Source organism: Festucalex cinctus, chromosome 11 (genome assembly GCF_051991245.1).
Source record: "Festucalex cinctus isolate MCC-2025b chromosome 11, RoL_Fcin_1.0, whole genome shotgun sequence".
In the NCBI taxonomy this organism is placed as follows: Eukaryota; Metazoa; Chordata; class Actinopteri; order Syngnathiformes; family Syngnathidae; genus Festucalex; species Festucalex cinctus.
This window is the reverse complement of record NC_135421.1, coordinates 28,584,119-28,610,053: the sequence shown is the minus strand read 5'-3', so window position 1 is coordinate 28,610,053 and position 25,935 is coordinate 28,584,119. Positions and strand designations below refer to the sequence as shown.

Below are 25,935 nucleotides of genomic sequence, written 5' to 3'. Positions count from 1 at the left end.
TACATAAGGACCTGCTGAAAAACCATCTGATTTTTGGGCCTTGCCACAGCGGCATCATAAAATAGATAAAAAAGCCACAGAAAAGCTATCAACCTTTGTGACTTAAAGTCTCACAAGCTTTTCTGACATCCCATTTGACGTCATGCATGACGACATTTGGACCATAGAAGCATATTTTTCCAGTTTTTGGCTGAACTAGTTCGACTTTGGGGGGTTATTCTGTATATCCTATAAAGGGCAAATGCATGTGACTTTTGACCGTAACATGATTGGGTTGTATAGAGAATCTTCAGGCCACAGAAATACCACTGTTGTCCCAAAACTGGGAAAAAATATGAATCTCACAATATGCCTTTGAGCTACTGACACATCCATATCAACAACCATGAAAAGAAGACTGGATATTAAAGGCAGAGGTAATCACTCAACAGCCTAATTTAACTGACTGATACGAATTGATGCTACAGTTTACAAACGAACCATGAAAAAACACTTTTTCTTATCATCTGGCCCCGAGAGACGTCTGGGACTTTTCCAATCAAAAGATTGGAAAAGACAAGCCACTAAACATTATGTTAGCCGCCACATCACTTGCGCAGTGAGAGAAGAAGCACAAATTGTTCTCCTCGAAGTCGTATGTGGAAAGTGGAAGGACAACTTCCTCTCCAAGTGGGTTTACACAGGGTGGCACAATAGTGAAGGACTGGGTGGAGGTCAGAGCAGAGAGGGAGGACGTCGGTGCTGTGCGTGATTGGATGTTTAAGTGGCCTATGTAGAGTGCACACGGCATTTGAAACTTGTGAGATTTTTCGACAAAAAAAAAAAAACGATTGCCGATAATTCAATAATTGTAAATATAAATGAAAAGATTCTGAATGTTCAAAAATCATGTCTTTCATAAATGTAAGAAATTTACTTTTCAATTCATGTGAATAATAATTTCAGGAAAACTAAGATTAAAAAAAATATGCCCATTTCCATTTCCTAAGAATTCATGGTGAAAAGATTTTAATCGGGCTTTAAAAGGAAAATTGATTCAATATCGATTTTTCAGTTTTTTAAACCCAAGACTGAAAATAGACCGTAATGGGGACCTCTATACTGCTAGCTACCCGTACGTGTGAGTCAGCCAAGGCAGGAAGTGCAGTTGGTAGGTCTTGAGAAAGATTACAGAGGAGGTTAACACCCCTGTATGTGTCAGGGCCCGTTTTGAAGGATTTCACGCCGTCGGGTCCCCTCGGTCGGCTGGCCGTCCGACACAATGTTATCAAAACGTGGCGCAGTCAGCGCGCACGTTAGCGACCACTACCGTACTCGCTTCATATTCACAGAGAGCAGCAAGTGTGTTAAGATGAATGCCGTTTCCTCCAATGAACAATAGCCTGGGCGTACAGGAAGTCATAAAACATTTACATAGCTACCATTTATTACGTTGGGAATATGCAGAGCATTAGAAGACCCATTCACGTTTTGATGCATCAGTTTGATGTGGCACGATCCGTATTTTTGGTTTGATTATATTTAGTTTTGCTCATGTTCACGTCTTAGTCGTCTGACTCATCAGCCCGGTCCCTTGTGTCTACCAATCAGCTTGTCCAGGTGCATCTCGTCAACTCATCTGTTTATATTTATCGGTTCATTGTTGTTTCTGTTACTGTCAGTTATCATGTACGCTTGTCACTTTATCTTTCCCTTAGTATTTGCCTTTTTGTCCTGGAAAATCAATTCTTTTTGAGACTCCTGGCTTCCCTGCACTCCAGTCTCCACCATGCAAACATTGAACTTGAATTGGATAGGTAAAAGTGGCTTTTTATTGCTTGTGTTGTTGGATGCAGAAAATAGTTTTAGCGTCTTAGAACTGGCACATACGCTAACTGATGTATATCGCATTACATGTGAGCAGTCATGAGCAGAGCCTACATACCACATGAAAGCATTTTAGTAGCATCTTGTTATATGATATTGACTATCTTTGACTCTGGTTCGCTTTTGAACTATAATGGACAGCCGTGTTTCTACCAGGATTTACTGTCAGCGTTTTTTTGTTATAAAGTTACGCATCCCCTGGACGTACATGTTGGCCTCTGCCTGTGAGCCGAGAAATATGCGGACCCTTCATTTGTTGTTTGTTTTTTGGGATGTATGGTGTGCACATGAAAACATAGGTCTACACACACAGTGTATAGACAAAGTCAATCAGTTCACACACACACACACACACACACATACATGTTGCTTGTCTGGGTGAGGGTTTCTTGTAGATATCCGTCTTCCTGTGTTTGTTAGGCCGTTCTTTCTCCGTGGCTGCTCGCGGGGATGCTGGAAATACACACTGGTGACATGACGGGTGGTGGAGGGGGGCTACGAGAAGGTGCCGGGGTTGGGGGGGAGCTAGTGGAAGTGGCATTAAGAGAGCATACTTCCTCCCGACTCAATTCACATCTTGATAACCCTGTTCCTTCTGAGGGTGGGAGAGGAACCAACAGTTGGGTTTCGAGATTGTGTCGGCTTTCATTGGTTTCATCTGATAGTAGCCAGCGCGATGTTTTCGAATGAAAACAGTGGCGAATGATTTCAATTAAAGCATTGCTGATGCTGGAGATTTGCGGAACAAATGGACTGTTTGCCACAACTCAGTCTTGACTGTAAACACTTGAACCTAAAGGCAGAATTCAGGCTATACAGCTGTTCAACTTCAGTTCGTCTCAGCTTTACATGATTTGTGTCAATTTTCCCCCCAAAAACCCCCACACAAAACAATGCAAAATTGGCTACTATGCTGTATCATGTGACTCCTTTATGCGACTATAACCTCTCCAGTGCGGGACATTCCAGTCATCCACCAAGTTCAGAGTTCATCCAGTAAGAATAGCATTGATCCACAATGAGCGCTTGAAAGAACGCATGGATTCCAGAGCAGGAATGAGGAGTCCAAAATACACATCCCATCCACCAACCGCATTTGACCTCGTCCTCTTGCAATCCTTCACCTGTTCACATGAAGCTTAGTCACTCTATTATGAGCAAAGAAACTTCCACTGCTCATTTACTGCCATTGACCATCGCATTTTGTTTGCGTTGCCTGACCTGTCAGCACGAGCGTAATAATAACCCGACTGTCGGTAATGATGATGTCCATGAAAACAATGCCGGCATGCGCAGGCCACCAAATATGCATGAGAGGAAATAGTCCCCAGTCCATCAGAGCTCATGGAAATACTGTCACGTACTGGGTGGAGAAGGCCTATTGTTGGGATTGGGTTCCATTGTTGCTATTGGTCTTATTTAGAAGGCTTAATGACATGATTGACTGCAGTGGGTTAGGGTGTTTAGTTGGAATGTGCACAAATCGGTGATGAATAAAGTCAATCAAGCCCATCTAGGCTAATTATCAACACTCACGACTGGAGAGATGAAGGTTAAGCTTAGTGCTTGCTAGCAGGTACGACAGACACGTCATGGATGGAGGACACGGTTGGATGTAAAACATATCGTAGCAAACATAAAAAAACAACTGGGAAATGCTCACAATATACGTTCGTACTGTCCGATAGTGGAGTGTGGATGGAAAGTTGAGTAAATAAGTGATTGACAGCTCAAACGGCAACAACAACACACCAGCGGTATTGTTCAGTGAGGTCTGCGCTGGTGTGCGGCGGTGAGTGACGTCCCGCATACGTAGTTCCAAATTCCCCCACCCATGAAACAACCTTGAGCTTTGCAACCCATTTTGTGTTCCCGCTCTGGACCTCTCTCGGGCTTTCTCTCAGGCGGCATGTTTAGGAACACATGTCCGTCAAACCCAGGCCCGACTCGGATGCGTGTCAGGCGGAACGGCAGGCTGGGGGGCGGGTTGAGGGTTGAGGGGGTTTGCACTAATGCGTGCTGGCATTGGGGACTTTTTTTTTTTTTTCCATCAAACTGCTCTCGTTTAGGTTTTATGCTCGTGACAGTTTGGAATAATTCGTTCCTGAGTCAAAAATATTGTTGATTAAGGTTGGGTGAGGCAAGTGAATGGCTGGTTATCAATCAGTATGAAGTGCCAAATTTTCCATCCGTTAGTATCATTCACACTAATTGAAACCGCTCTAATCGAGTACTTTGCAACACAAAAGGGGCCATTAGGTGCCATCCGTAAATAATTTGATGATATAAGATGTACTGAAGTTTCCAGCTCCTTTCGTTCTTCACCAGGGGTTATCATAAGACCCAATTTCTATTGGCCTTCTATCGCTATTAATACATGAAAAAAAAAAAAACATTGTTATCTCTTCAAACATCAAAGTTACATAAGTGACTTTTCACCACGGATCATAATGTCCTTATAAATGAACACAAAATCATCACGGGTACTTTCCCAGCAGAAAGACACCGAATTAAAGAGTCATGCTGCATAATCATTATGAATAATGAAGAAAGAATTTGAGGGAATATTCCACCTTCAAAGTTGACACGTAATACATATTTATGCTCAAAAAGCACTGACAGGATCAGAACAAAATGTCAGATGTCCTAACCATTTATCCATCAGCAACTCCCAAGCAGATTATTTGAATGTACATGATTGTGTATGGAAAAATCTGTATCCCAAATCCAACAAGTATCCTGAAATGTTCATTTTTTTCCCGCCGCCTAGTAGAGACTCAAAGACTCCAATCTCTTCACTGGTAACATTTAGAATGTCCTCCAGCTACAACTTCAAATTCCTCTCAAACAGCGCATTGTTACTTGATGCCTGCGAGGCCACAGTGTACTGTAATTTCTCTTCTCGGAACCCAACACGAGAAGATGATTTGCTGATCAACATGTCCTCAATCCTTGGGCAATGGACCAGTCGGCCATTTGGTCAAGAGCTGCACACGGAGACCCAACAAAAGAACATTTTATTGATCATCAGATTCTTGCTAAATTTTCCAAAAGGCTCCACTGGGCCAAAGGTACATTTGGGCCCGTTTTTGTGCGAGATATTTCCAAATCAAAACTTAAGCACGTCCACTATGGAAGGCCAGCGTGGAAGCGGAATTGCCATTAATCGTGGAAAAACAATCCCACTTCCCCTCCTGTTGCCGGCAGAATGCTTCCCAGCAGAAAATAGAGCACCAGGGATGTAAGAAGAAAAGGGTGCCGAGGCAAACGCGGTGTTTGGAGGAAGAGGAGGAGAGAACCAAAGAAGAGAGGGTGGGCCTTAGGGTGGCCACTGGGTGAGTGGGTGTGATGCCCCCCTCCCTGCTTTTTCTTCTTATACCCCCTGTAAGGAAGAAGACTTTGGTGTCGGGACGACAAAAGCTCAAGGAGAAGAAGAAAAAGGAGGAAGGTGGCCACCATTGAGGAGGACAAGTAAGAAGCCTCCTCAGGAATAAGCTTCTACGACAACATCAGGTAAGACCAACAGGTTACAAGGATGCAACTGAAGGAGCATTCAGAGAAAGTTTTCAATCAGTGTTTACATCTACCATTAGATTATACAGTTCAAATTCAACTAAAAATGTGATAAACTACCTCAAGTGAACGCTTTTATACAGTTCTGACTCTACTCAGCATGTCAGCATGACACTTTTACAATGGTGCACTTGTTTTACTCCAAAACGTCATCACACTCGTGAATTTCTTCAGGAAACTTTTCTTCAAGACTGGCTTCTTTCTATATTGTGTGTTGTTATGCTCCTATATGAGCCTGTTAAAAAAAAATAATAATAATAATTGAATCAGCGACTGTTGGTACAAGTCCATTTTCGTATACCTTTTCTGAGAATGACTTTCTTCATGTTTACGTTTAGTAATACCAGCATTAATGAATGCATTTTATTTTAAGTTTGAATGATTTCTTTTTTATATGCAAATTGATTTCTTTTACCTTCTTGTGGGCATGTGAACCTAAAGTTGCACTACTAATGCATATACAGCATTCAAACTACAGTAATTAATTTTAAAGATGTCAGTAACATATTGTTACATTTATTGGTATACAAGAGTGAATCTGATTGATGAATTAAATTTGTTAAAGACATCGGAAAATACTTTTCAGAAGGATAGTTCCTCCCAATTCCTACATTAACAATGTAATAAAACACAGGTTTTACTTTCTGAAATTGATCTACTGAAATAAATAGAATAGATTTTGCGACAATACTGTATTATTGTCAGAATCAATTGAGATGCACATGTACAGTATTGATATATTTTTCTCGATTGCATTTGTTGTGCCTTTTTATATGGTATATTTATAAAATTATACAATTTTATTTGTATAGTTTTCAAATGATTAGGACTATATTCAATTTCTATATCAGCAAAATCCTGTCAATATCACAAACTAATTTCATTTCTGCATTAGCAACATTATTTAAATTGTAATTAAAATGTACTGCACAGCATATAGAATTCCTCATCAAGTCATAAATAAACAGTAAAATTAATTAAATAAACGTATTTTTTTTTTAAATGCTGCAGTTACACTTTAGGCCAGAGGTGGCAGTCGTGAGCAAAAAACGTGACAAACTGCACAATGACAAGTTCAAGTGTTAGCATCTTCTCCATGCTCCTTGCAAGTACCGCAAGGCCTGGACCTGAAACTTGAAACTTTGGATTTAAGTAACAGAAAATAAAGTCTACTCCAGTCAAAATGTCCGTTTGTAGAGTAGCTTTCAAAGTTTTGCTGTTGTTGTCACAGATATAGGTCGCTTGCACATGTCGTCACTTCCGCCTCGGATTTCTCGTAGTCGCCATGCTGGGTGGCCTCCATTTACGTAGCGATTCGGTCTAACACGTATCTATCACGTTTGTTTTCTGCGATTAAAATGGTACATTGTTGCTGCATCGTTGGCTGTTCGAACAAAGCCAAGGGGGAAAATGGTCGGTCTTTTTTCCGAATTCCGAAAATAATTAGGAACCAGGGCCTGGAGACAGAGGAGTGCGGACTCCGGAGGGAAGTCGTTACTTTGGGCTCGTGTGTGCAGCGATCACTTTGTGAGCGGTAAGCTTGTTTACCTTTATTTAATGCATGAGGATTAATAACGTTTCGACCGCCCATATATGGGCAAGTTGCTTATGTTTTGGATTCATAAGCAAGCAAGTTCGGTAGTACAAGCTGGCTAGCGGACGTTAGCCGAAAGCTAACATCGAACATTTTCACCCAAGTAGTGCCAGTGCAAAGTGTTTACTGCTGAAATTGGATTGATTAGTCTTGGGCTTTTAATGCCGATAACATGTTTTTTGGTGGCAAAATGTAAACTTGGCAAAAAAAAGAGACAGAAGGGGCTGATGCAAGAAAACAGACCCCCGGGGGTGATGCAAGAAAACAGAGCCCCGGTAGCCTACACATCATGCTAAAGAACTTATTCACGGCCACCCTACTGCGGTAAAATAACCAGTCTTTCCATATTTTATTTGTTTATATATTTGTTTATTTTAACAGGTCGCCCTGCGCCCGTTTTTCTGTCCAATCATCCCGACTGGGCTCCAACATTAAAGTTGGGTCCCAAGTTACAACATCTATGTCTCAGCCCAGTCGGTGCCAAGATATGAACGTGCACAGGAGAGACAAGCAAAGAAAAGACGACTCGAAGTGGCAGAGATTGTTGCAGTTATGCAGCCAGATGGCTCCAGTAACCTGTACCCTCAAGTACTGCTGACATCATTGACTCTGGTATGCCACTCAGAATTCATTACATGATATATTGTATGCATGAGTGAATGTATGTGTTTGTTTGTGTGTGTACACGCACCTTATATTTTAGAGACATTTGGAAGTGTTTATAGAAATAAGTATTTGCCTGTAGCAATGTTCATACATTAAAAAATGCAACAAAATGTGTACATTTCTTTTACACTGACAAAAAAACTATACTACTTTACTATATTAAACCTATTACTGGTACCATATTTTTTTGTGATTTTTTCTTTATTTTTTTCTTTAGGGATCTCATGCCACACCGACTTGATTGCCAATGACATGATGGAAACGAAGGCGAGCATCAAAGCATTGGAGGAGGACAACATGCGACTTTTTGTTTGGCGCTAATAAAGGCAGCGTTTATACAAATTCTATTGTTGGGTTTGTTTACAAAACTATACATAATACAAATGACAGGATTTGACTCAATGTGCAATATGGTCCCTCTTAAAGTAATGGCATAAATCTCTATTATTTCTAAAAGCACAAAAAATGAAGTGAATAATTATTAGATGTAGTAATTTCAGAGTTAAAAATTGAACTGTTAATTAATGTAGTTTATTTTAGCACAGGTGCCTACCATCCTGAGATGACGGTATGATGTAATGTTGATGGGGTACGCAATGACTTTCATTATACTATGTACAGAGGAAAAAGTTGCTCTCTTTTAAATTTGTTTAATGTAAGACAAGTACCAGTACTGTGTTACAGTTTTCCCAATAATCCTTGTTTCACACTTGCCACAAAACCACTGTCCTTTTGGCAGTCTAGATTGGCACACTTCAAGTGATATCATTTGATTTTACAATCTGCTGCAGCACAAAAAACTACTTTATTCCGCATCTTTGAAGTACATGAGCAAGTGGTAGGTGACAGCGGCTGAGCAGGAACACTGGAAGTCCACTGCTGATCTAGTAAATGCTCTCCCGAGCAGTTCAGGTAAGGAGGGGATTTTGGGAAAAAAAACTCTGGCTTTTCCAACTGGCCAAAACGAGCGATCTGGGTGGACTCGCTCAATCACACTTTGTCCACACCACAAAGTCGCAGAAGTCCCGTCCAGTTAAACTCATCTGTGCCTGAATCTGAAAATATTACAAACATTGTAATTAAAATATGAAACATAGAATTAAATAAGAAACTACAAAAAGTAAAGCCATACATACCTGGTAATACTATTGGTGTTGTCGTGACAAGTGATGGGAATTGTTGCCATCTGGCACCAGACAGAAATTGGGTGTTGTGACAGCCTCCTTAACCGTGAGATCATAAGAAAAGCTGTCAGTATGCTCAGTAGTTACCATGAACACGTTTTATTGTACTGGAAACTGAAACTAAAAATACGTCCTCTGATAGTGGTTAACCTTAACCATTTAGAATAAGTTGATTAAGGAACATGTAACTAGTGAAAGGGTAGCATTAAATTTAATTAAGCCACGGTGAGGCTGTGCAGTTACTTTTTATTCTTATACGCTCTGCCATATTTGCCTGTTATAAAATTATTAGAAAAACCACATCAGGTAAAGCCAGCTGTGCATGTAAACACAATGATAACAGGAAGCCTGAGAACAAATCAACATTTTTGTGTGCAGAATTACCAACACCATGTGGTTTACTTACGTGCAACAGCAACCGTTTCTTCTGATGCGATGTTAAAGTTTACACTCTGTATCCACCCGCTTACAAAATAATTGTAAGCCTCCAGGGATTTGTTGGCGTGTTATGGAGCATGTTGTCAACACGAGGTAGGGAAAGATGTCCAGAGATGTCACATTTGGCCAGCAAGCTTTCTCCGTCAAAAAAAAATCACCCTTGGTCAGGACGTAATTAGGATCAATCCCGCCACACAGAGACACCTTCTGCCTGTATCGTTGTTTTTGATCTTCCGGTAAATCGTGAAAATACTGCGAAAATTACATCAGGTTGATAAGCTCTACCGTGTAACTCGCGAGTGTACCTTGTGAACCGGCGGACACCCAATATGGCGCCCGAAGGAAAAACTCCCATGATGCATTACGATGTGCAAGCGACCTATACAGTCGACTAGAGATGGCAAACAGACGTGGCCAGTCGGCCATGTTGGCAGGGGCAACAGTTACCACCAAAGGTAATGCTTGGACATACGTGGCGGCCATTTTAGAAGGCACAAACTGTCCCATCAAACGTAATGGAAAGCTCAAAAGGAGCGCGTCGAACCTTCCTTTTCATATCTATGGTTGTTGTTTAATGGCGTGAGCTCTCAAACATTTTTGGCTCTCCATTTATTTTTATTTATTTTTTTACTTCGACAAGCAATTACTCGCTGTCGGAAAAAATCCTAAGCTGGGACATTCATAAAACACTTTCATTTTTCTTGACTGATTGCCATGCAGATCCATTTGGGTGAGTACCCAAATAAGGCTCCTTGCCACACGGAGGTCCAACACGAGCGCCTCTGAGCCGCCGTACACAGCTAACCAATATCTCCATCAGGAGATTGTTGCGATGCGCGTACAGCTGATGACGAGCCAGGCGGCCATGTAAGGAAGCGAACCCACGCTGGTGTGACTGATGTACGCGCGTGATGCCGGCAGGCGACGGGGGTCGCTCACATGGACTCCGCCTAAGTGACGGCGCCACCGGGCAGCTAAGTTAAACACACTCATCCTTCGATGGCAGTCTTGGCACTCGCGGCTGAAATATGCCCGCCACCCCTGCGGCCCGAGCTGCTAAACAGCTGCAGCGCGTACATGCTGGGAATCAGTCCCAGCACGCGTCAAAGGTTAATAATAGGCAGCGTGCAGATAAACAATGGTACCACCAAACAAGCGTGTAACTCAATTGACTCGGATAACAAATTAGTTTGCCCCATTGCGATTACTTGAAATGTTATTTGACTGCTCCAGCCCCCTGGAAACATTTATTCTCGCTATTTGCTCTCTGACATACAAATTGAATTGTGTAAATATGACAGTTTTGCTTGACAACTATTCTCCTTTAAGTTGTTATTGTTTCATTTTATTATGACTTTTGGAATATAGTATAGTACAGCATTTGTTGATGCTGAATTTTCACTCATATGTTTATATTTCATTTTTGTGAAGTGACAGCTTTTTTTCATGTATCTTTATTAGGAATGTTCGATACCACTTTTTTTTCCAGACCGATACTCTTCTTTAGTACTTTTGATACAGAAAAAAAAACAACAACAAAAAACATAATTTTAAAGAAAGATGCCAATACAGTATAGCATTTTTCCTTATTCAATTTATGGCAATTTTATATTCTACGAATTTCTAGTGCCTGGTTGTAAAATGGCCACAAGGGGGCGGCCAATGCTGGTATTGGCTACTGTCCGAGCACCTATAATAGTCAAGATTCGTTATTATTATCAGAAATGTAAAATGAATTTTAAAATTAAGTGCTTTTAGTAAAAATCAACTTGGGTTATTTTTACAATAACATAACCAATTACATAAATAATTTAATTCTGAATTCCCATTTAAAAATTCATTTGATTTGAGCATTTCAATTACAATTTTTTATTTAACTGGCAAGAAATATTTTCAAAACAACATATAGGCCTATATATAATTTCAAATAACATTTTCAAACTTTCAATACCAAAATGTCCTGTTTATGTGTCCCAAATTATATTTCAATTTTGTTGTGTTTTCCCATTACAAAAAAAAAAAACTGCAGTTTTTAAAGTGGACTTTTATTGTGGCAAGCCTGGAGAACACCTGTGCAATAATCATGCTGTCGAATCAGCACCTGTGAGGTGGGTAGATTATCTCGGCAAAGGAGAAGTGCTCACTAGCACAAATTTAGACAGATATGCGCCTTTTGTGTGTGAACAAAAATGTCTTGGATCTTTGAGTTTCGCTTGTGAGAAATGGGAGCAAAAACAAGTTTTGTGTTTAGATTTTTGTTCTATTATGTAAGCATAAATGTGTACGTGTGTTACTTAGCATACTGCATCTCAATGTATCAACAACACAGCTGACATATTATATTTTAGCACTACAACGTAAAAGTAAACACTTGCATATAGAAGACTGTCATATTCCATTTAAATTCCCTAATTAAAGGCAGTACCGAGCAGCCGCTAGCTTCCTATTTTACAACCAGATTGGCACCACGTTGAGGACTTCTCATTCCACGCAAAACTATGGAAAGTTCCCAAAAAAAAGTCGCCTAACATAAGCCACCCGGAAGGCGCGCCTGTCTAAAGCACGACTTTCATGTTTGAACCTTCGATAAATGTGATATACAGCAGCGTGTATGCGATTGTTGCCATCTAAGGTGGTGGCTACGACATGAGAGCCGTCCACATGTACTTTGCACTGTGTGGCCTCATGAGAGAATGTCAAATAACGTAGGAAATAAATCAGCCTCTCTCACTCTTCGCAAGCCATAACACAATTGTCCTCGAGGTACATCGCAGTATAAATACACACTAATGTTCCTTTAAACATCACCTACAAGAGGGCCAGAACATGTACAAACAGCTTCTCCACGATTCTACGACATTGCTCCTAACTGATGTCTTGTAGCAGAAACAAACGGAAAAAAAATCTGAAAAATAAATCACCGAAGTGACGGCTCACAACACAGAAAACTTAAGTCAAGGTAGCAAACGTTTCCATCAGCTCGCATCTCGCTCGCAAGCGATCCAAACACGTTTGGATATTTGCGGCGTCGGCGCGGCCGCCAAGCGCGTCACTTCCCTGTAAGGCGGCAAACGCGAGTGGAAAAAGCGTGTGGTCCCGTCATCGTCTTTGTTTGTGCCACTTGAACGTGGCATTGCTCCCACCCGGTGTATCGGTGCCCGTCGTCCATTATGACTCCATTAGCCTGCCAACGCGCATTGTAAATAGACGTGACAGCGCTGATGCTGCACAGGCTCGAGTCGAGTTTTTTGTTGTTGTTGTTTTTTTTAATTTGGGGGTAAGGGTAATTATGAGATTGTACAACTTTTCTCATAAAAAAATGACTTTTTATCATAATGTTAAAAAAGTATTTTGTCTAAATATTAAAACTTCTTTAAATGTAAACATTTCCCTAAATAAAAATAAGACTTTATTCTGATAAAATTGCTACATTGTCACAAATTGCATGTTTTTGTCAGAATATTTTTACTTTAATCTCAATTTTTTTTTCTCATAACATTCCATTTTTTTTTAGGTAACATTTCTACTTCTATTTCTTCTATCCATGACTTTTTCTCATCGCTACGTTACTCAAACAAATATATTGTGTGCACCATTCATCTAATAATATAACATTTTTATTCTCTGCTCTAGGATTCTGCCTTCCTTTTAGAAAATCGCCACTTTTTTTTTCTTCTTGTGACTTCCTACATTAATAAGGCTTTTTTTTTCGCCCAGCCTGGTATTTTTAATTCTCTTACGACCACAATTTTTCCTTGTGGCATTACGGTACAACTTTTCACTGCAACAACGCAAGTGCAAAAATATATTTTTCTGCGTCTGTCTGTAAATTAAGATGAGAATGTTTGTTCCATCGCCGAATCCATATTGTTGGACGGGCGAACGTGAACAAAGCCCGGGCGGTTGTTTGATAAGAACGTGGCCGTTTCCATGCTCAACCTCCTGCTATTGTGCCATGCGGACTCTCACTCCCTTCCTCAGACCGGCCATTTCTTTGTGATTCACTTCCAAGCAAAGCTCATCAACTTTTATGCGAGCCGCCCGAGTGACGCTCCAGCAATTGTGGACGCAAAGTACAAGAAACCAGATTCAATGAGATGAGTCCTTTTCTGACTACATTCTGGGGAGCCAGCGCTCTCTTCCTTTTCCATGTGTTGTTTGTCACAAGGTAGTGTCGTGGGCCACATAGCTGGCACGGGATCAATTTCCACGGAATTTCAACCTTTCATGATTCTTTTCTCGTAACTGTCCATTTTTTCCTTGTCAAAATGACGCCATTTTAATCAATGTTGTTACTTTATTGTGGTAATATTCCAATTTATTTCTTCAAATACAGTTCTGGATTTTTTTCCCCCCCCTCATAAAATTGCAACTTCTTTGTGTACTATTGTAAAGGTTGTCATCGTTTTGTGACAATATTACTCTTGACTCAATGCTTATTGCTATGGCTTCATTTAGTAGAACCCAGAGTTCAAAGCAAACATGATGACGCAGTATTTAGCAGTTATGCTGCAAATTGAATTAGCAGACAAGTGTAAATGTTTTTTAATTAAATCCAGATTTTATATATATACCCCCCCATACCTATGATTCTGATCTTTTTAAAGCATTTTTTTGTTTTTATGTTTTATAATTTTAGAAAGTGAATGACTATTTCTTTGGTTTGCTTTTGAATGTCTGACTATTTTGTTTTTGAAAAGTTTGTTGTGTGTGTATGAAATGTTCTATTTAACTAAATAATCTGCAAGTTTATTCTTTGGAAAGAGTATGATTTTTCTCACAGATATAAAACTTTTTTTTTTTCTAATAGTAATTTTACAACACGGTTCTCGTAAAACTGCAGCTTCATTTTCATATTATTCAGAACTTCTTTATTGGAATATTACAATTTGATTCTCTTAAAATATAACTTTAATTACAGGTTGTTTTTTTTTGTCGGAACATTACTTTTTCTCGGGTTATTCTCATATTCAGAACTTTATTCTGAAAATGAAATTTTATTGTCTTATTTCTTCTCACATTATTTATTCATAATGTGACTTATCATTTTACAGCAGTTTTTCTCATAATGTTATGACTTCTCATATTACATCTTGATTTTTCTCACAAATCTTTCTCATATGACAACTTTTTTCTCAAACCTTTACAGCTTTATTGTTACAATATTCAAACATTTTATTAAGAAAGAAACATTTAACATTTGTTGTAATTATGACTTTTTTTTCTGTGTAATTTCATTACTTCATTCTCATAATACCCCCCCCCCCCAGAATTTACTATCAAGATTAATAATTTTCACAAAAAAGGCAACTAATCTCATAATACAGTACTGCATTTTTATTATCACAACTTTAAGCCATTTGCCTCATCTTTATGACTTTTACCACCAAAAATGATTTTTTTTCATACAACATTCTTCTTATTTTACAACATTTTTTCCTCACTTGTATTGTATTTACGACTTGAAATTTCTTGTTTCTTATTAGTATGATGTCACTTTTAATTGTATGACTTTAGTCTCATAATGTTACTTTTTTCACATTCTCTTTTTTTTATCCTCATAACTTCACAATTTTTTTTGTGTGTTGAAAATTACAACTTAATCTCACATCATTGACTTTTTTTTTTTTTTTTTTTTTTTCCTTCAGTATGTCCCTACCACTCTTTTCTTGTGGCGTGATGTTGCAACGGAAAGCCCGACACTTCTTGCCATATATAAGCCTGATTGCGAGTGTGGCGAGCGAGGGAGGGAGATGCGGTGGACGCATGGTCATGGTCATTGAGACCTTCTCTCTCGCTCTCTCGCGCACACACATAAGCGGCGTCAGCGTGGTCAGCTTGTTCCTTCAAAGCCTTCTAGGGCGGAAAACACAGTGGAGTGTCGGAAATGGAAAGTGGGGGCTCAAAAAGAGGAGGAACGGTAAGCGACGACGTTTCTTCCATTGGGATGTTTTCGCAAACTTTGCCAAGTGGAGCAATAGCCGGAGATGGTCGTAAACGTCTCATCTGTCGCGAATGCATGCCAATGTCAGAGGTGAGCAGGCAACGTTGTCTTGACGATGGGGGTCATCGTCAAGATGCCTTATAAGGTCACTGCCGGACAGCCAAACGTTGACGAATGCTGGAGTGGAAAAAAGCACTCGTAGAGGATGATTTTATTGAGGATGATTTTGGGGATGGCGGATGCCGGCTGCAGGCCACATCCACAAGCGCGTGCCATTCAAAGGGCAAAACTCGTCTACAGTCGACCTGCCCACTGGCGACATCGTGCACGTGCTGCAATTAAGACAAGGCGCTATTGGAAAGAGATTTGCTCTTAAAACAAGCACTTTGTGTACTTTAGCGCGATTGGAGAACTTCCTCTCCCACGAGGAGTTGTGATGGGAATATATATATATATATATATATATATATATATATTTCATTGAAGTTCAATTATTATGTTACTTGTTTTTTATATTTGTTTGAATTCCTCAAATGAATAATTTTGCTCTTTGTATTTCAAGAGGAAATATGATAAAAAAGTGACGAGAATGAAGAGAATTGCTTTTTATGTTTGTTTTGTGTGTGTAGATGTGTGCATGTGTTGATGTTCGAAGTAGTTTGTATCAATTTGAATATTTTGCTTTTTTTTTCCCCTTGTTAAATACATTTGTAGCATTTTAGATAATTTATTGATTTATTTATTTATAGACCATCACAATACCACCACCGTAACCCTTTCCAGACCAATCGATGTCAATTACTTGCAGCCAAGTCCCCAAATACGGTTCCTGTACTGTATATCGCTCCTGCTCCTTCCTAACCTCAACGACCTCCATCTTGTCGTCCCTCCCAGGTGTGCTGTGGGCGCCCGTGAGCCGCGATGGGCGACTGGAGCCTCTTGGGCAACGTCCTGGAGGAGGTCCAGGAGCACTCCACCTCGGTGGGCAAGGTGTGGCTCACCGTGCTCTTCATCTTCCGCATCCTGGTGCTGGGCACGGCGGCCGAGTCGTCGTGGGGCGACGAGCAGAGCGACTTCCTGTGCGACACGCAGCAGCCCGGCTGCACCAACGTGTGCTACGACCGCGCCTTCCCCATCGCGCACATCCGCTACTGGGTGCTGCAGATCGTCTTCGTGTCCACGCCGTCCCTCATCTACATGGGCCACGCCGTGCACGCCGTGCGCGGCGAGGAGAAGCGCCGGCGGCGGGAGCAGGAGGAGCGCGAGGCCGGGGCCGAGGCGGCGGGGGAGGGCGGGGCCGAGAAGGAGTACCTGCAGCGGCGGGAGAGCGGCGGGCGGGACGGGCGGCCCCGCCTCAGGGGTCCGCTCCTCCACACCTACGTCCTCAGCATCCTCATCCGCACCGTCATGGAGGTGGTCTTCATCGCCGTGCAGTACATGATCTACGGCGTGTTCCTCAAGGCGCTCTACCTGTGCACGGCCTCGCCCTGCCCCAACCCGGTCAACTGCTACATGTCGCGCCCCACCGAGAAGAACATCTTCATCGTCTTCATGCTGGTGGTGGCCGCCGTCTCGCTGGCGCTGTCCGTGCTGGAGCTCTACTACCTGGGCTGGAAGAGCCTGAGGGCGTGCGTGCGGCGCAAGGCGGCGCGGCGCACGCTGCCGGTCGTCACGCCGACGCCTCTCCAACCCGACGGCCCGGTCGCCCCCCCGCACACCCCGCCTCCCGACTTCAGCCGCTGCGTCGACCCCATGACCTCCATGGCGCCCGTTCCCTTCAGCAACAGGGTGGCGCTGCAGCAGAACTCGGCCAACATGGCCGCCGAGCGCAACCACGGCCGGGACAACCCGGAGGAGAACGACGACTTTCTGCGCAGGTACCAGGCGCCGCCCGGTAACTGCCACCCTATGCCGGCGCCGCTTTTGCGGTGCGCCGAGGATAAACGTCGTCTGAGCAAGGCGAGCGGGAGCAGCGGGCGAGGACGACAAGATGACCTTGCCATTTGACCTTCAGGAAACACTTTGAACTCGCGTGATTTGAATATATGACCGGATCGCCGATAGGCCAAGACTTTTGAAGTCTCGAGGCCGCCATATTGCTCCTCCCAATAGACTTTTCTTGGCATACGATCCGATACATTTTTACAGTATCGAAACTGGAGAACATTTGAGAAAGCGTGATTTGTGATGTTTTAAATTTGTTAAACATAAACAGGAGGACTTCAGACATTTTACAACTTGCCTTAAATACATGTTTAAATTATATGCTTAATGATGTATACTTTTTATGAAAGAATTATAACTGTAATTGAACCCCACTGTAACCGCGTACGAGTTTTAGTCTGCTCGCGAGATGGGAGGAGCAAGATGGCCGCCCTGTAACTTCAACGGCTTGCACAGGCGTGTAATCCAGTCATATATTGAGGTCAGTGAGGGGAACAGAACAGACGTCTGACAATTGTACTTGACATGTTTTTAAAGTGGGCACCACGGTCGACGATTTGTTAGCCGGGGCAAGTTGTGATGTAAAATCTGCCACGTTGTTTTTAAGAACAAAAACATGATTTGGTTGTTGAATTTTGCACTTGATAGTTGGGCAAGCACTCGTCCAAACACCCAACTGTTGTGTTGAATGCGCGCGCACACGCAGGGTCGAAGAACATCAACGACTTTGAAGTCACATTACGTGATTCTTTTTTTTTTTTTTTTGTTAACGCCCTTCTCTGTGGTATGTCAAATTTACAATACATTTTGATGACCGATTTACAGGGACTTTAATGATATTTTATGCTGTTCAATAGCTGTGAAGTTACCATAAAGGTAATATGCCTTAATGAGAGTCATGTGATGTATTACTTGCATATGAAAAATGTTTTATATGAAATGTCATTTGAGAGGCTGCGTGGACGCCTGTCATGGTTTTATATATATGGCCACCAGGTGGCGACATTGCACTTGTTTCGTTTTTCCCTCGTGTCTTTTGTGTTATTGACTCGTCTCTTTGCAATGTCTTATTTCCTGTCCACAAATGGATTGTACTTTTTTTCTTCCATATTATGCAGTATACTTGGACTAATTATTCATTCATTCATTACAGTTTTCAAAATAACGTTTCTGAGTAACTTTAGGTTTTAGTGTATAACAGCAGCATCAATCCACTCATCAATCTGTGTATCCATCTTCGTTTTCAGAGATATGTATAAACTGCAGTTTTTCCTCAATAAATGGTCACGTTTGTTTTTTGTGTGTAATAATTTTCCTTACCAATAGAGGGCAGAAAAACAGTCGGGACGCATCCGCCTGTAAAAATCATACAGACGAAGAAAAGATGGTGCGTTCAACGTCTTGGCCCGGGTTATATATTAGGTGTTTTGTTTGCAAAAAAAAAAAAAAAAAGTTGAAACAAATTTCGCGATTACAATTTATCAGTAAATTGTATGAGGTATAAATGACTTGCCTGGCACATGCCACAAGAAGAATCCGCTCGGAACACGTTTACGAAATTGCGTTATACGGAAGGGAAGTTCAAGATGACGAAAACAGTGAATGCAGCGCATGCCTGCTGGGAAATGTAGTTTTCTACCCGACACCAAGCGCCGAACACCGGTACTCTCTGCTCAACATATCCCGGAATGTCCTAACCACAACCGGCTCCAGAGGTGACTTCCTGGCGAAGGCTGACAACTCCAGTCTTCATTTGAGCTTTTACTTCGAAGTTCTCAAGTAAGTGGACGCTTCGGTTAGTTAAACGTATCCATTTTGTATGTGGTCACCGTTAGCTCTGCTGACTTGCCGGTAAGTTTTATTTCCATGCCGCAAAACGTTGACGTTTGCATCGTCAGTCTTGCCTGCTAGCAACGAACCGGCTGAGTAGCAAAAATTTACAACAACATTGCATGCTGGCAGACGACTACTGCTTTGTGGTTGAGCTGTCATTTGAGATGAGAAACGTCAAGAGTTTGTTACGCCATTGCTCGACCGCAAATGAAAACGTACATTGCAACAATAAGAAGTTTTGACAGATCAATAAATGTAGAATACACATGCACACACTGGGAAAAATTAACACCTTCTTACTTGGCGATTTTACACCGAGTGGTTCCGTTTACGACGGAGTGTCGTCACTACACTGGTGACGTAACATGAGCTTGTACGTTATGTACGCAATCGCAGTAGCAAAGTCGTAATTGTATATGGGACAATACAAAGGTCCAAATTGTTTATATCGTAAACCTTTGCTGTAAGATGTTAGGACATTGTTGAATTCAGTCATTAATGACAATTAAACCAAATGTTTTACACCTGGTTGAATATTTCTGCTGTCTCGGAGAAGGGGAGTTTAGGCAAAATAAAACCCCAGGGAATTGTTATAAACAAACATAAAAACTCATTACTACGCGTTGAATCATGTTTGCACAAATTCAGTTAAGTTTTTATAAAAACAATTCAACTCAAGCCCCTCATCCACACTCACCTTTCTTTTTTTTTTATTGTCTTTTCGCAGTACAGCCATGCGGAAACTTTGGACCAGAGTGGGCGTCGTCGGCTCCGCGTCCATCGCCTTCGGTTCAGTGTTGTGGTGGAGGCGAAGGAACGCGGATGGCGGCTCCAAAGCGTCGCCGTACGAGCTCAAACTGGTTCAAGTGCTGTTTCGACACGGCGCTCGCACGCCGCTTAAATCCATACCTGATGTGTTGGAGGTAAAAAAAGAAAAAGAAATTGATTTTATGATAAAAAAAAAATATATATATATATATATATATATATATATGTCAGCCAATTTGCTGATCTTATTTTCGTATGAAAGGCACAATGGTTACCTGCCCTGTTGGAGCCTCCGTCTCACACTCACATCAACTACGCGGTGACGGACCTCGAGGGGGGGCCCAGACCGCCATCGCCGCTGGAGGACAGCTACAGGAAGAAGACGCTTAGCGTGAGTAGGTTTCCTTTGTCACGTTTGAGGACGTCAAGTTTCTTTTTTTTTTAACCATTCAAGTTCCCTCTCGACTGTCGACCGCGTTCAGGGCGGCGTGTTCGCGGGTCAGCTGACCACTTTGGGCATGCAGCAGCTGTACGAGCTGGGCGAGAAGCTGAGGGGCCGATACGTCCAGAAGGTTCCCTTCCTCAGTACGACCTTCTGCTCCAGTGAGGTCTCGTAAGTGTGGATTGGTGTAAAAAAAAAAAAAAAAAAAAAAAAAAGACAATATTTACAGGAAATGACGTCAGATTGTAATTGGTTGTTTCCCATGTCAAGTGTGCGCTCTACGAACATTGTAAGAACCATCGAGTCTGCAAAGTGCCTGGTGGCGGGGCTTTACCAGCAAAAACAAAAAGGTACACACGCACAACTCGATCATCTGTTGTCGGCTCATCAGCATTTTTTAAACGTTTCTTTTTCTGCTTCCATAGAAACCGTTCCCATATTAACCACAGACGCCGAGTCGGAAATTCTCTACCCCAACTACCACGGATGTCAGCTGCTCAGAATGCTCAGCAGGTTTGCACCACCGTGACGCAAACGTTGCAATTTGATGAGTCTTTTTTTTTTTGGAGGATCCCAAATGAAGAACGGGCGTTTGTGCGTGTGTCAGCCCCCGCTTGAAAGAGGCGACCCTCCTGCCGGACATGGCGGCTGACCTGAAGAGCATCCGGGGCGATCTGGCCATCGGCGACACATCCGACGTGGACTTCATCCTCATCAGGGACGACATGGTCGCCAGAGAGGTGCGACGCTCGATTGGGCAAATCTGTTTTTCGATCATTGCGAACGGAGTCGTGATATCGCTGAATCGTATTGTCAGGCGCACGGGCTGCCGTGTCCGCCCGCGCTGTCGGCGTGGAGAAGCCGAGTGGAGCAGAGAGCCGTCGACATGATGTTTTACTGCTATCAGCCTAGCAAGAGGTCAGCCGTTGTTGCAGTGAACGACTCTTTATCAATCCTAATCAGAGTCAACAAGGACTGCGTGATGCAATCATCTTATTTTTTTTTTTTTTTTTTCGGTTCCACAGGGAGAACTTGCAGTTGTGCGTGGGACCTCTGCTGCATATGTTCTTGCGTAACATTGACGAGAAGCTACGAGGAACCTCGTCACAGCCCAGCAGGTTACATTTGGTTTTGCTTCCAGTAGAAGCAATATTAATATTAAACAAAATTATTTTTAACCAAAACTATTATTTCAGTATTTTTATCTGGAAAAAAACAAGAAAAACTTTCTTAGCGTTTTGGATAATATAACCTCAATTTTTGAGGTACGTGCTTTTTATTGGACATTAGAGATGATATTTGTATTCCTTTTAATTTGCATATTTTCTCATTCTGTTCCATTTACCCCATTTGTAAATTGTTTTACATTCCTATTACCATTGATAATATTTAAATGACTTTATATTCCTACTATAGCTATCAATTAATTTTGATTAATCACTTAATTAAAAAGGCTTTTTTTTTCCGCCAAATTTGAAGATCACCTGTATTTATTTTTTTTCTCGACATTTAATATTATGAGGATGTCTTCAAAAAATTTTGATCCACTGCGCACACTCAGCCACCTCTTTTTCTAATCAGGTAATTATTGTATAATTTAAAATGGGAAAAAAAAATAGTTTGACATGAACAAATACTGTGAATGTCCTACGCGTTTATTAAATGCTTTACTTGAATGCATGTAGTTATGTTTATTGCTGAAACGCAACCTGTGCTACCTTTAACGGAACCATCCACTGTCAAGAGAAAGAATAAATTAATAGTGCAATTAATCTGTATTAATACATGATCAATGCGATCTTTTTTTTTGTGATTAATTAATCAATGAGTTAACATTTGAACTTTGAGAGCACCAATTGCTGTTCATTTCTGGCCGCGTGTGCCAAACAGGAAGTTGTTCTTGTACTCGGCCCACGACACCACGTTGATCCCGTGCCTGATGGCGTTGGGCATTTTCGACATGAAGTGGCCGCCGTACGCTGCCGACATCACGCTGGAGCTGCACGAGCACCGGCGCACCAAGGAGGCTTTTGTCAAAGTGTCCTACATGGGCCAGGTCCGATTTCTTCTATGCCAGCATCACACAATCGAGTTGTTGATGGTGACCGATCTCAAAGTGTTTCTTTCCTGCAGGATCAACTCATTCCTGGCTGCAGTGGAGTCTACTGCCCCCTGCAGGAATTCCACAAGGTGCTTTCGGCCTACTCGCTCAGCGTGGAACACTACCGCTCGCTCTGCAACAACACATCGAAACTCTGAACACGTTTGTTGCATTTACACATGATGTTCACATTTAGCACTTGTTGAGATGATTTTGGTTTTGCTGACAAACCAAAATGTCGCTTCATTCCTCACGGGAAGACTTAGACGACTATTTTATACATAGATGAACTTGTGCAACATGAGACAATTGCAGTGTGTTTCTATTTAATAAACAAGCCGGGAGAAAATTCTGTCCAAGTGTTGTTGTTATGGAAACGGGAGTGCAGAACTTTCACGCATCGTATTCTCAGTTAAAAAGATGACATCTGAATTGGCCTTTTAACTAGAACACCTGATCAGCAATGAGAACAATTCTTATCATATCAAACTTATGTCCTCTTTTTTTTTTTTTTATGTTGCGTATGTTGTATTTTTTAACAACTTTAATTGCCAGCCATTTTCAGACTTTAAGAGTTGAATTAAAAAGAGAAAATACAGGCCAATTAAATGAATTGGTCGGGCCATGATTGTAAATGGAAATCTGCTTTTCTATCAAATATACAGTCGCGACCTCGAGTCTTGTGAATGGTTGTGTGCAGCAACCAACCTGAGAAAGAAAATCCCGTCTTACGCTGCAACCTGGGAGAGCCCGAGATGGCGACGGGGGCGTGGCCAGCCCGGACCACTTGCATCATTAGAACGTCATTTACATGTCCAATGAGTTGGCGTGCGCATCGGCCGACACCGATCTCGACTCGGCCGATGATGTCGCTCTCATCGATACCCACCAAACGAATCGAATTGCAGCGAGCAACCAGATGTTTTCCTGTCTCTGCGAGTTCCGTTTCCTGTTTTATGGCTATCGTCACTCTGCCGTCACTGATACCCTACAAAAAAAAAAAAAAAAAAAATGATGAAAAGGTGAATCAAGGAAAGAAAATTGAGAGGTTGAGAAGATCTTTGTCGAGCATCCGACGGAGCCACAACATACACGCAACGGACGACATGTATATACCAAAACAATATCTTTTTATTTGTAGTCCATCACCACAGCCCTGGTAGACTATTTGCACCAAAGCCAACGGAGAAACACATGACAAGCTTATACAACAGAGAAAAAGAGAGAGGAAGTCAACTGGATGGTAAAAAGCAGCGCGCGTTTACATTGGCGTCTCACCCGCGGCCTCGCTTTCCATAATCGTTACACCAGATCTAGCTAGCTCTAGTTCTATGTTAACCTGGCATACCTGGATTCGGCTTTGAAGCCAACTCCACTCTGCGGACCGTTGGAGGGAGGGAGGGATTATTGCTGTGGGAATGATTTACCCAGAGTCAACAAGCGAGTCGAAAAACAAAAACAAAACTGAAAACGGGAACAAGAACACACACAGCACATCTGGGTATTAGCAATCAGATTGACGCTGGCTAAAGAAGTGGTGGAAGTTTTGGAGCACAAATTGTAGTAATGTGTCGTATCGTGTGCTGCAAAGCCCCCCAGGTTCCTCTCCCCCCTCACACACACTTCATGTGGTGAAAAATAAAAAGACAACGCTTTCCGCAGACGGTCCATGTTTGTGCTTTTTTCTTTTCTTTTTTTTAATACTATTATCTTAATGAGGTCATAGTTTGGTTTGTTATACACTGGAGTTACAAAGGAAATTAAAATAGACTAATATTCGAATAGCCCACCAATGGTAAACAGTACAGTATTTTTTTTTTACATTTTTTTTTTAAGGGGAGGGGGCACTTCCTCCCACCCAAGTAAAGTCAGGTAAGAGGAGGAGTCGAGAGGTCACTGATAGAATGCCTATACACACGCGCGCGCGCACGCACACACTCATACTACACTCGCTCACATGTATATACTGTACAGAAACAGTCAAAAACAATGGAGACAAGATGGAGTTCTAAGTCCTCACAAAGCACTAAATCTTCTCGATCCTGTTCCATACCGCGTCCATGATTTTGTTTTCTTAATTTGGAGAAGGTAAAAAAAAAATAAAAATAAGATGGACATATACTGTAGCATCTCCATACTGACGTCGAGCAAGGTTGATTCCTCTTTGTTGTCCAATTCCTCATGAAAAGTCCCCCAAAAAACACAAAAACAGTTGTTGTTTTTTGTCTTTTTTTGTGAAATCAATGCACAACAATTCCATACATTCTGAAGTTCATAAGTCAAAATTGTTCTTGTGGCAAAAAGTACTCCCACCTCCATGGGAAGAAGACCCCCGCAGTCCACGAGGAGCGTGACGTGGGCGGGGGTCTCCGTTCAGTTGATTCCAGGGTACATCCACCGTTTTTGGACAATACTTCCTCACGTCGCGCCTCCCATGTAACAAAGACATCTTACGCCGTCCCAGAAGTTTGCGGATTAGAACATTCCAGGGCCCGGACTGAAGCCCATGTCCATGTCCCGCGGCCTCATCTGGCCCCCCATCATCATCGTCTGCTGCGGCGGGCCGCCCATGCCCTGCAGTGACATCATCATGTTAGGGGAGCCGCCCGGGCCGGGGTGGGCCATTTGCCGTCCCGGCATCATCCCGCCGGGGCCGCCCGGAGATATCATCCGGGGTTGGTGGCCCATCATGCCTTGGCCCATGAACCCCGGCGGGCGCATGGAGTTGTGGCCGGGGTTGCCGATGGGCATGTCTTGGGGCCCCCCCGGCATCCCCCCCATCCCCTGCATGGGCATTCCCATTCTCGGGGGGCCGTCGCCCATCATGGCCTGCATGGGGAAGCCGGAGGGGTGCGAGGGTTTGCCTCCGGGGTTGTCCCCTCCGCCGCGGGGGAAGTAGGACAGAGTCTGGCTGGGCTTTTCCGACGGGATAATCCGCGACAGGTCGAACTCGGGGATGCCCGACGCTCCCGGCCGCATCACCTCGTGAAGGTCCGCCTCGCTGAAGCCGCCTTGCATGTTGTTGAACTCGGGTCCTCCGGGCGTGTTCGGCTTGCACATGCCCCCGTCCGGCCCGCCCCCGTGAGGCATGTTGCCCATCCGCCCGCCCATCGGCCCGCCCATCGGCCCGCCTTCTCCCTGGAAGCCCATGGGGTGACCGGGGAAACCTTGGTGCCCGGGCCCGTTGTGCGGGGAGAAGGGGCCCTGCTGGGACGGCGACTGGGTCAGCGGGTAGCCCTGGTTTCGGTGGGCATAACCCAGACGTCCCTGGGGCATCATTTGGGGGTTGGCCATCCCGGGGTCTTGCGGATTCGGGGGGATCATCATGCCGTGAGGCATCATACCGGGGCCCATGTTGGGGGCGTTAGGAGAGGGCATTTGCGGGGGCATTCCGTGCGAGAGGGGCTGCGATCCCATTGGGTTCATACCGAGGGGGCTGAGGGCCGGCATGGGTCCGGCGTTACCGGGTCCCATCATGCGGGGATTCCCTTGGTGGTTCATCGGCATACCTTGTTGGCAGACAAAAGAAATAATGCTTAGCACAAACTAGTGTTCATTTTGTCAACAAAACTTCAAACAAAA

At 42.8% G+C, this 25,935-nt stretch overlaps 4 protein-coding genes and 2 long non-coding RNA genes across 22 annotated transcripts in view; 3 read left to right on the top strand and 3 right to left on the bottom strand.

Moving 5' to 3' along the window:
- The window catches only part of gja5a (gap junction protein, alpha 5a), a 43,237-nt gene extending 24,735 nt beyond the window's left edge, over positions 1-18,502 (top strand). For 10 of the 13 annotated variants that reach the window (XM_077536947.1, XM_077536943.1, XM_077536940.1 and 7 more), the window contains 2 exons: positions 5,074-5,379; positions 16,160-18,502. In XM_077536947.1, coding sequence (XP_077393073.1) covers positions 16,187-17,272 — 1,086 coding nt within the window. In that variant the 5' untranslated portion in view covers positions 5,074-5,379; positions 16,160-16,186 and the 3' untranslated portion in view covers positions 17,273-18,502. Of the gene's footprint in view, positions 1-5,073; positions 5,380-9,760; positions 9,777-9,815; positions 10,052-10,141; positions 15,242-16,159 lie in introns of those variants that run through there. The other 3 variants (XM_077536949.1, XM_077536948.1, XM_077536950.1) reach the window with 3 other exon arrangements.
- Positions 1-23,333, bottom strand: part of gja8a (gap junction protein alpha 8 paralog a) — a 35,537-nt gene extending 12,204 nt beyond the window's left edge. For both annotated transcript variants that reach the window (XM_077536935.1, XM_077536936.1), the window contains exons 1-2: positions 20,086-23,333; positions 19,740-19,951 (exon numbers count right to left, since the gene is read on the bottom strand). The gene's annotated coding sequence lies outside the window, so the exon portion shown is untranslated. The remainder of the gene's footprint in view (positions 1-19,739; positions 19,952-20,085) is intronic.
- Positions 5,769-8,041, top strand: LOC144030502 (uncharacterized). Its single transcript, XR_013287271.1, has 3 exons — positions 5,769-6,973; positions 7,415-7,645; positions 7,917-8,041. It is a non-coding gene; the product is annotated as an uncharacterized LOC144030502 (long non-coding RNA).
- Positions 8,486-9,700, bottom strand: LOC144031050 (uncharacterized). The gene is made up of 3 exons (XR_013287426.1): positions 9,290-9,700; positions 8,836-8,922; positions 8,486-8,754 (listed from the first exon to the last, which is right to left on the bottom strand). It is a non-coding gene; the product is annotated as an uncharacterized LOC144031050 (long non-coding RNA).
- On the top strand, positions 18,822-22,700 carry acp6 (acid phosphatase 6, lysophosphatidic). Of its 3 annotated transcripts, none has more exons than XM_077536934.1 (11): positions 18,822-18,988; positions 19,770-19,965; positions 20,073-20,201; positions 20,293-20,423; positions 20,523-20,602; positions 20,678-20,765; positions 20,860-20,992; positions 21,070-21,170; positions 21,278-21,370; positions 22,143-22,308; positions 22,386-22,700. In XM_077536934.1, the coding sequence occupies exons 2-11, from the start codon at positions 19,777-19,779 to the stop codon at positions 22,509-22,511; spliced, it is 1,236 nt and encodes a 411-aa protein (XP_077393060.1). In that variant the 5' UTR covers positions 18,822-18,988; positions 19,770-19,776; the 3' UTR covers positions 22,512-22,700. The 3 variants fall into 3 exon arrangements, with proteins under 3 accessions (XP_077393060.1, XP_077393058.1, XP_077393059.1); XM_077536932.1 differs by lacking the exon at positions 18,822-18,988 and adding an exon at positions 18,999-19,060; XM_077536933.1 differs by lacking the exon at positions 18,822-18,988 and adding an exon at positions 19,476-19,689.
- A 131-nt stretch (positions 23,334-23,464) lies between the features above and the next one.
- Positions 23,465-25,935, bottom strand: part of bcl9 (BCL9 transcription coactivator) — a 34,978-nt gene continuing 32,507 nt past the window's right edge. For both annotated transcript variants that reach the window (XM_077536931.1, XM_077536929.1), the window contains exon 10: positions 23,465-25,862. In XM_077536931.1, the coding sequence (XP_077393057.1) occupies positions 24,829-25,862 (1,034 nt within the window). In that variant the 3' untranslated portion in view covers positions 23,465-24,828. The remainder of the gene's footprint in view (positions 25,863-25,935) is intronic.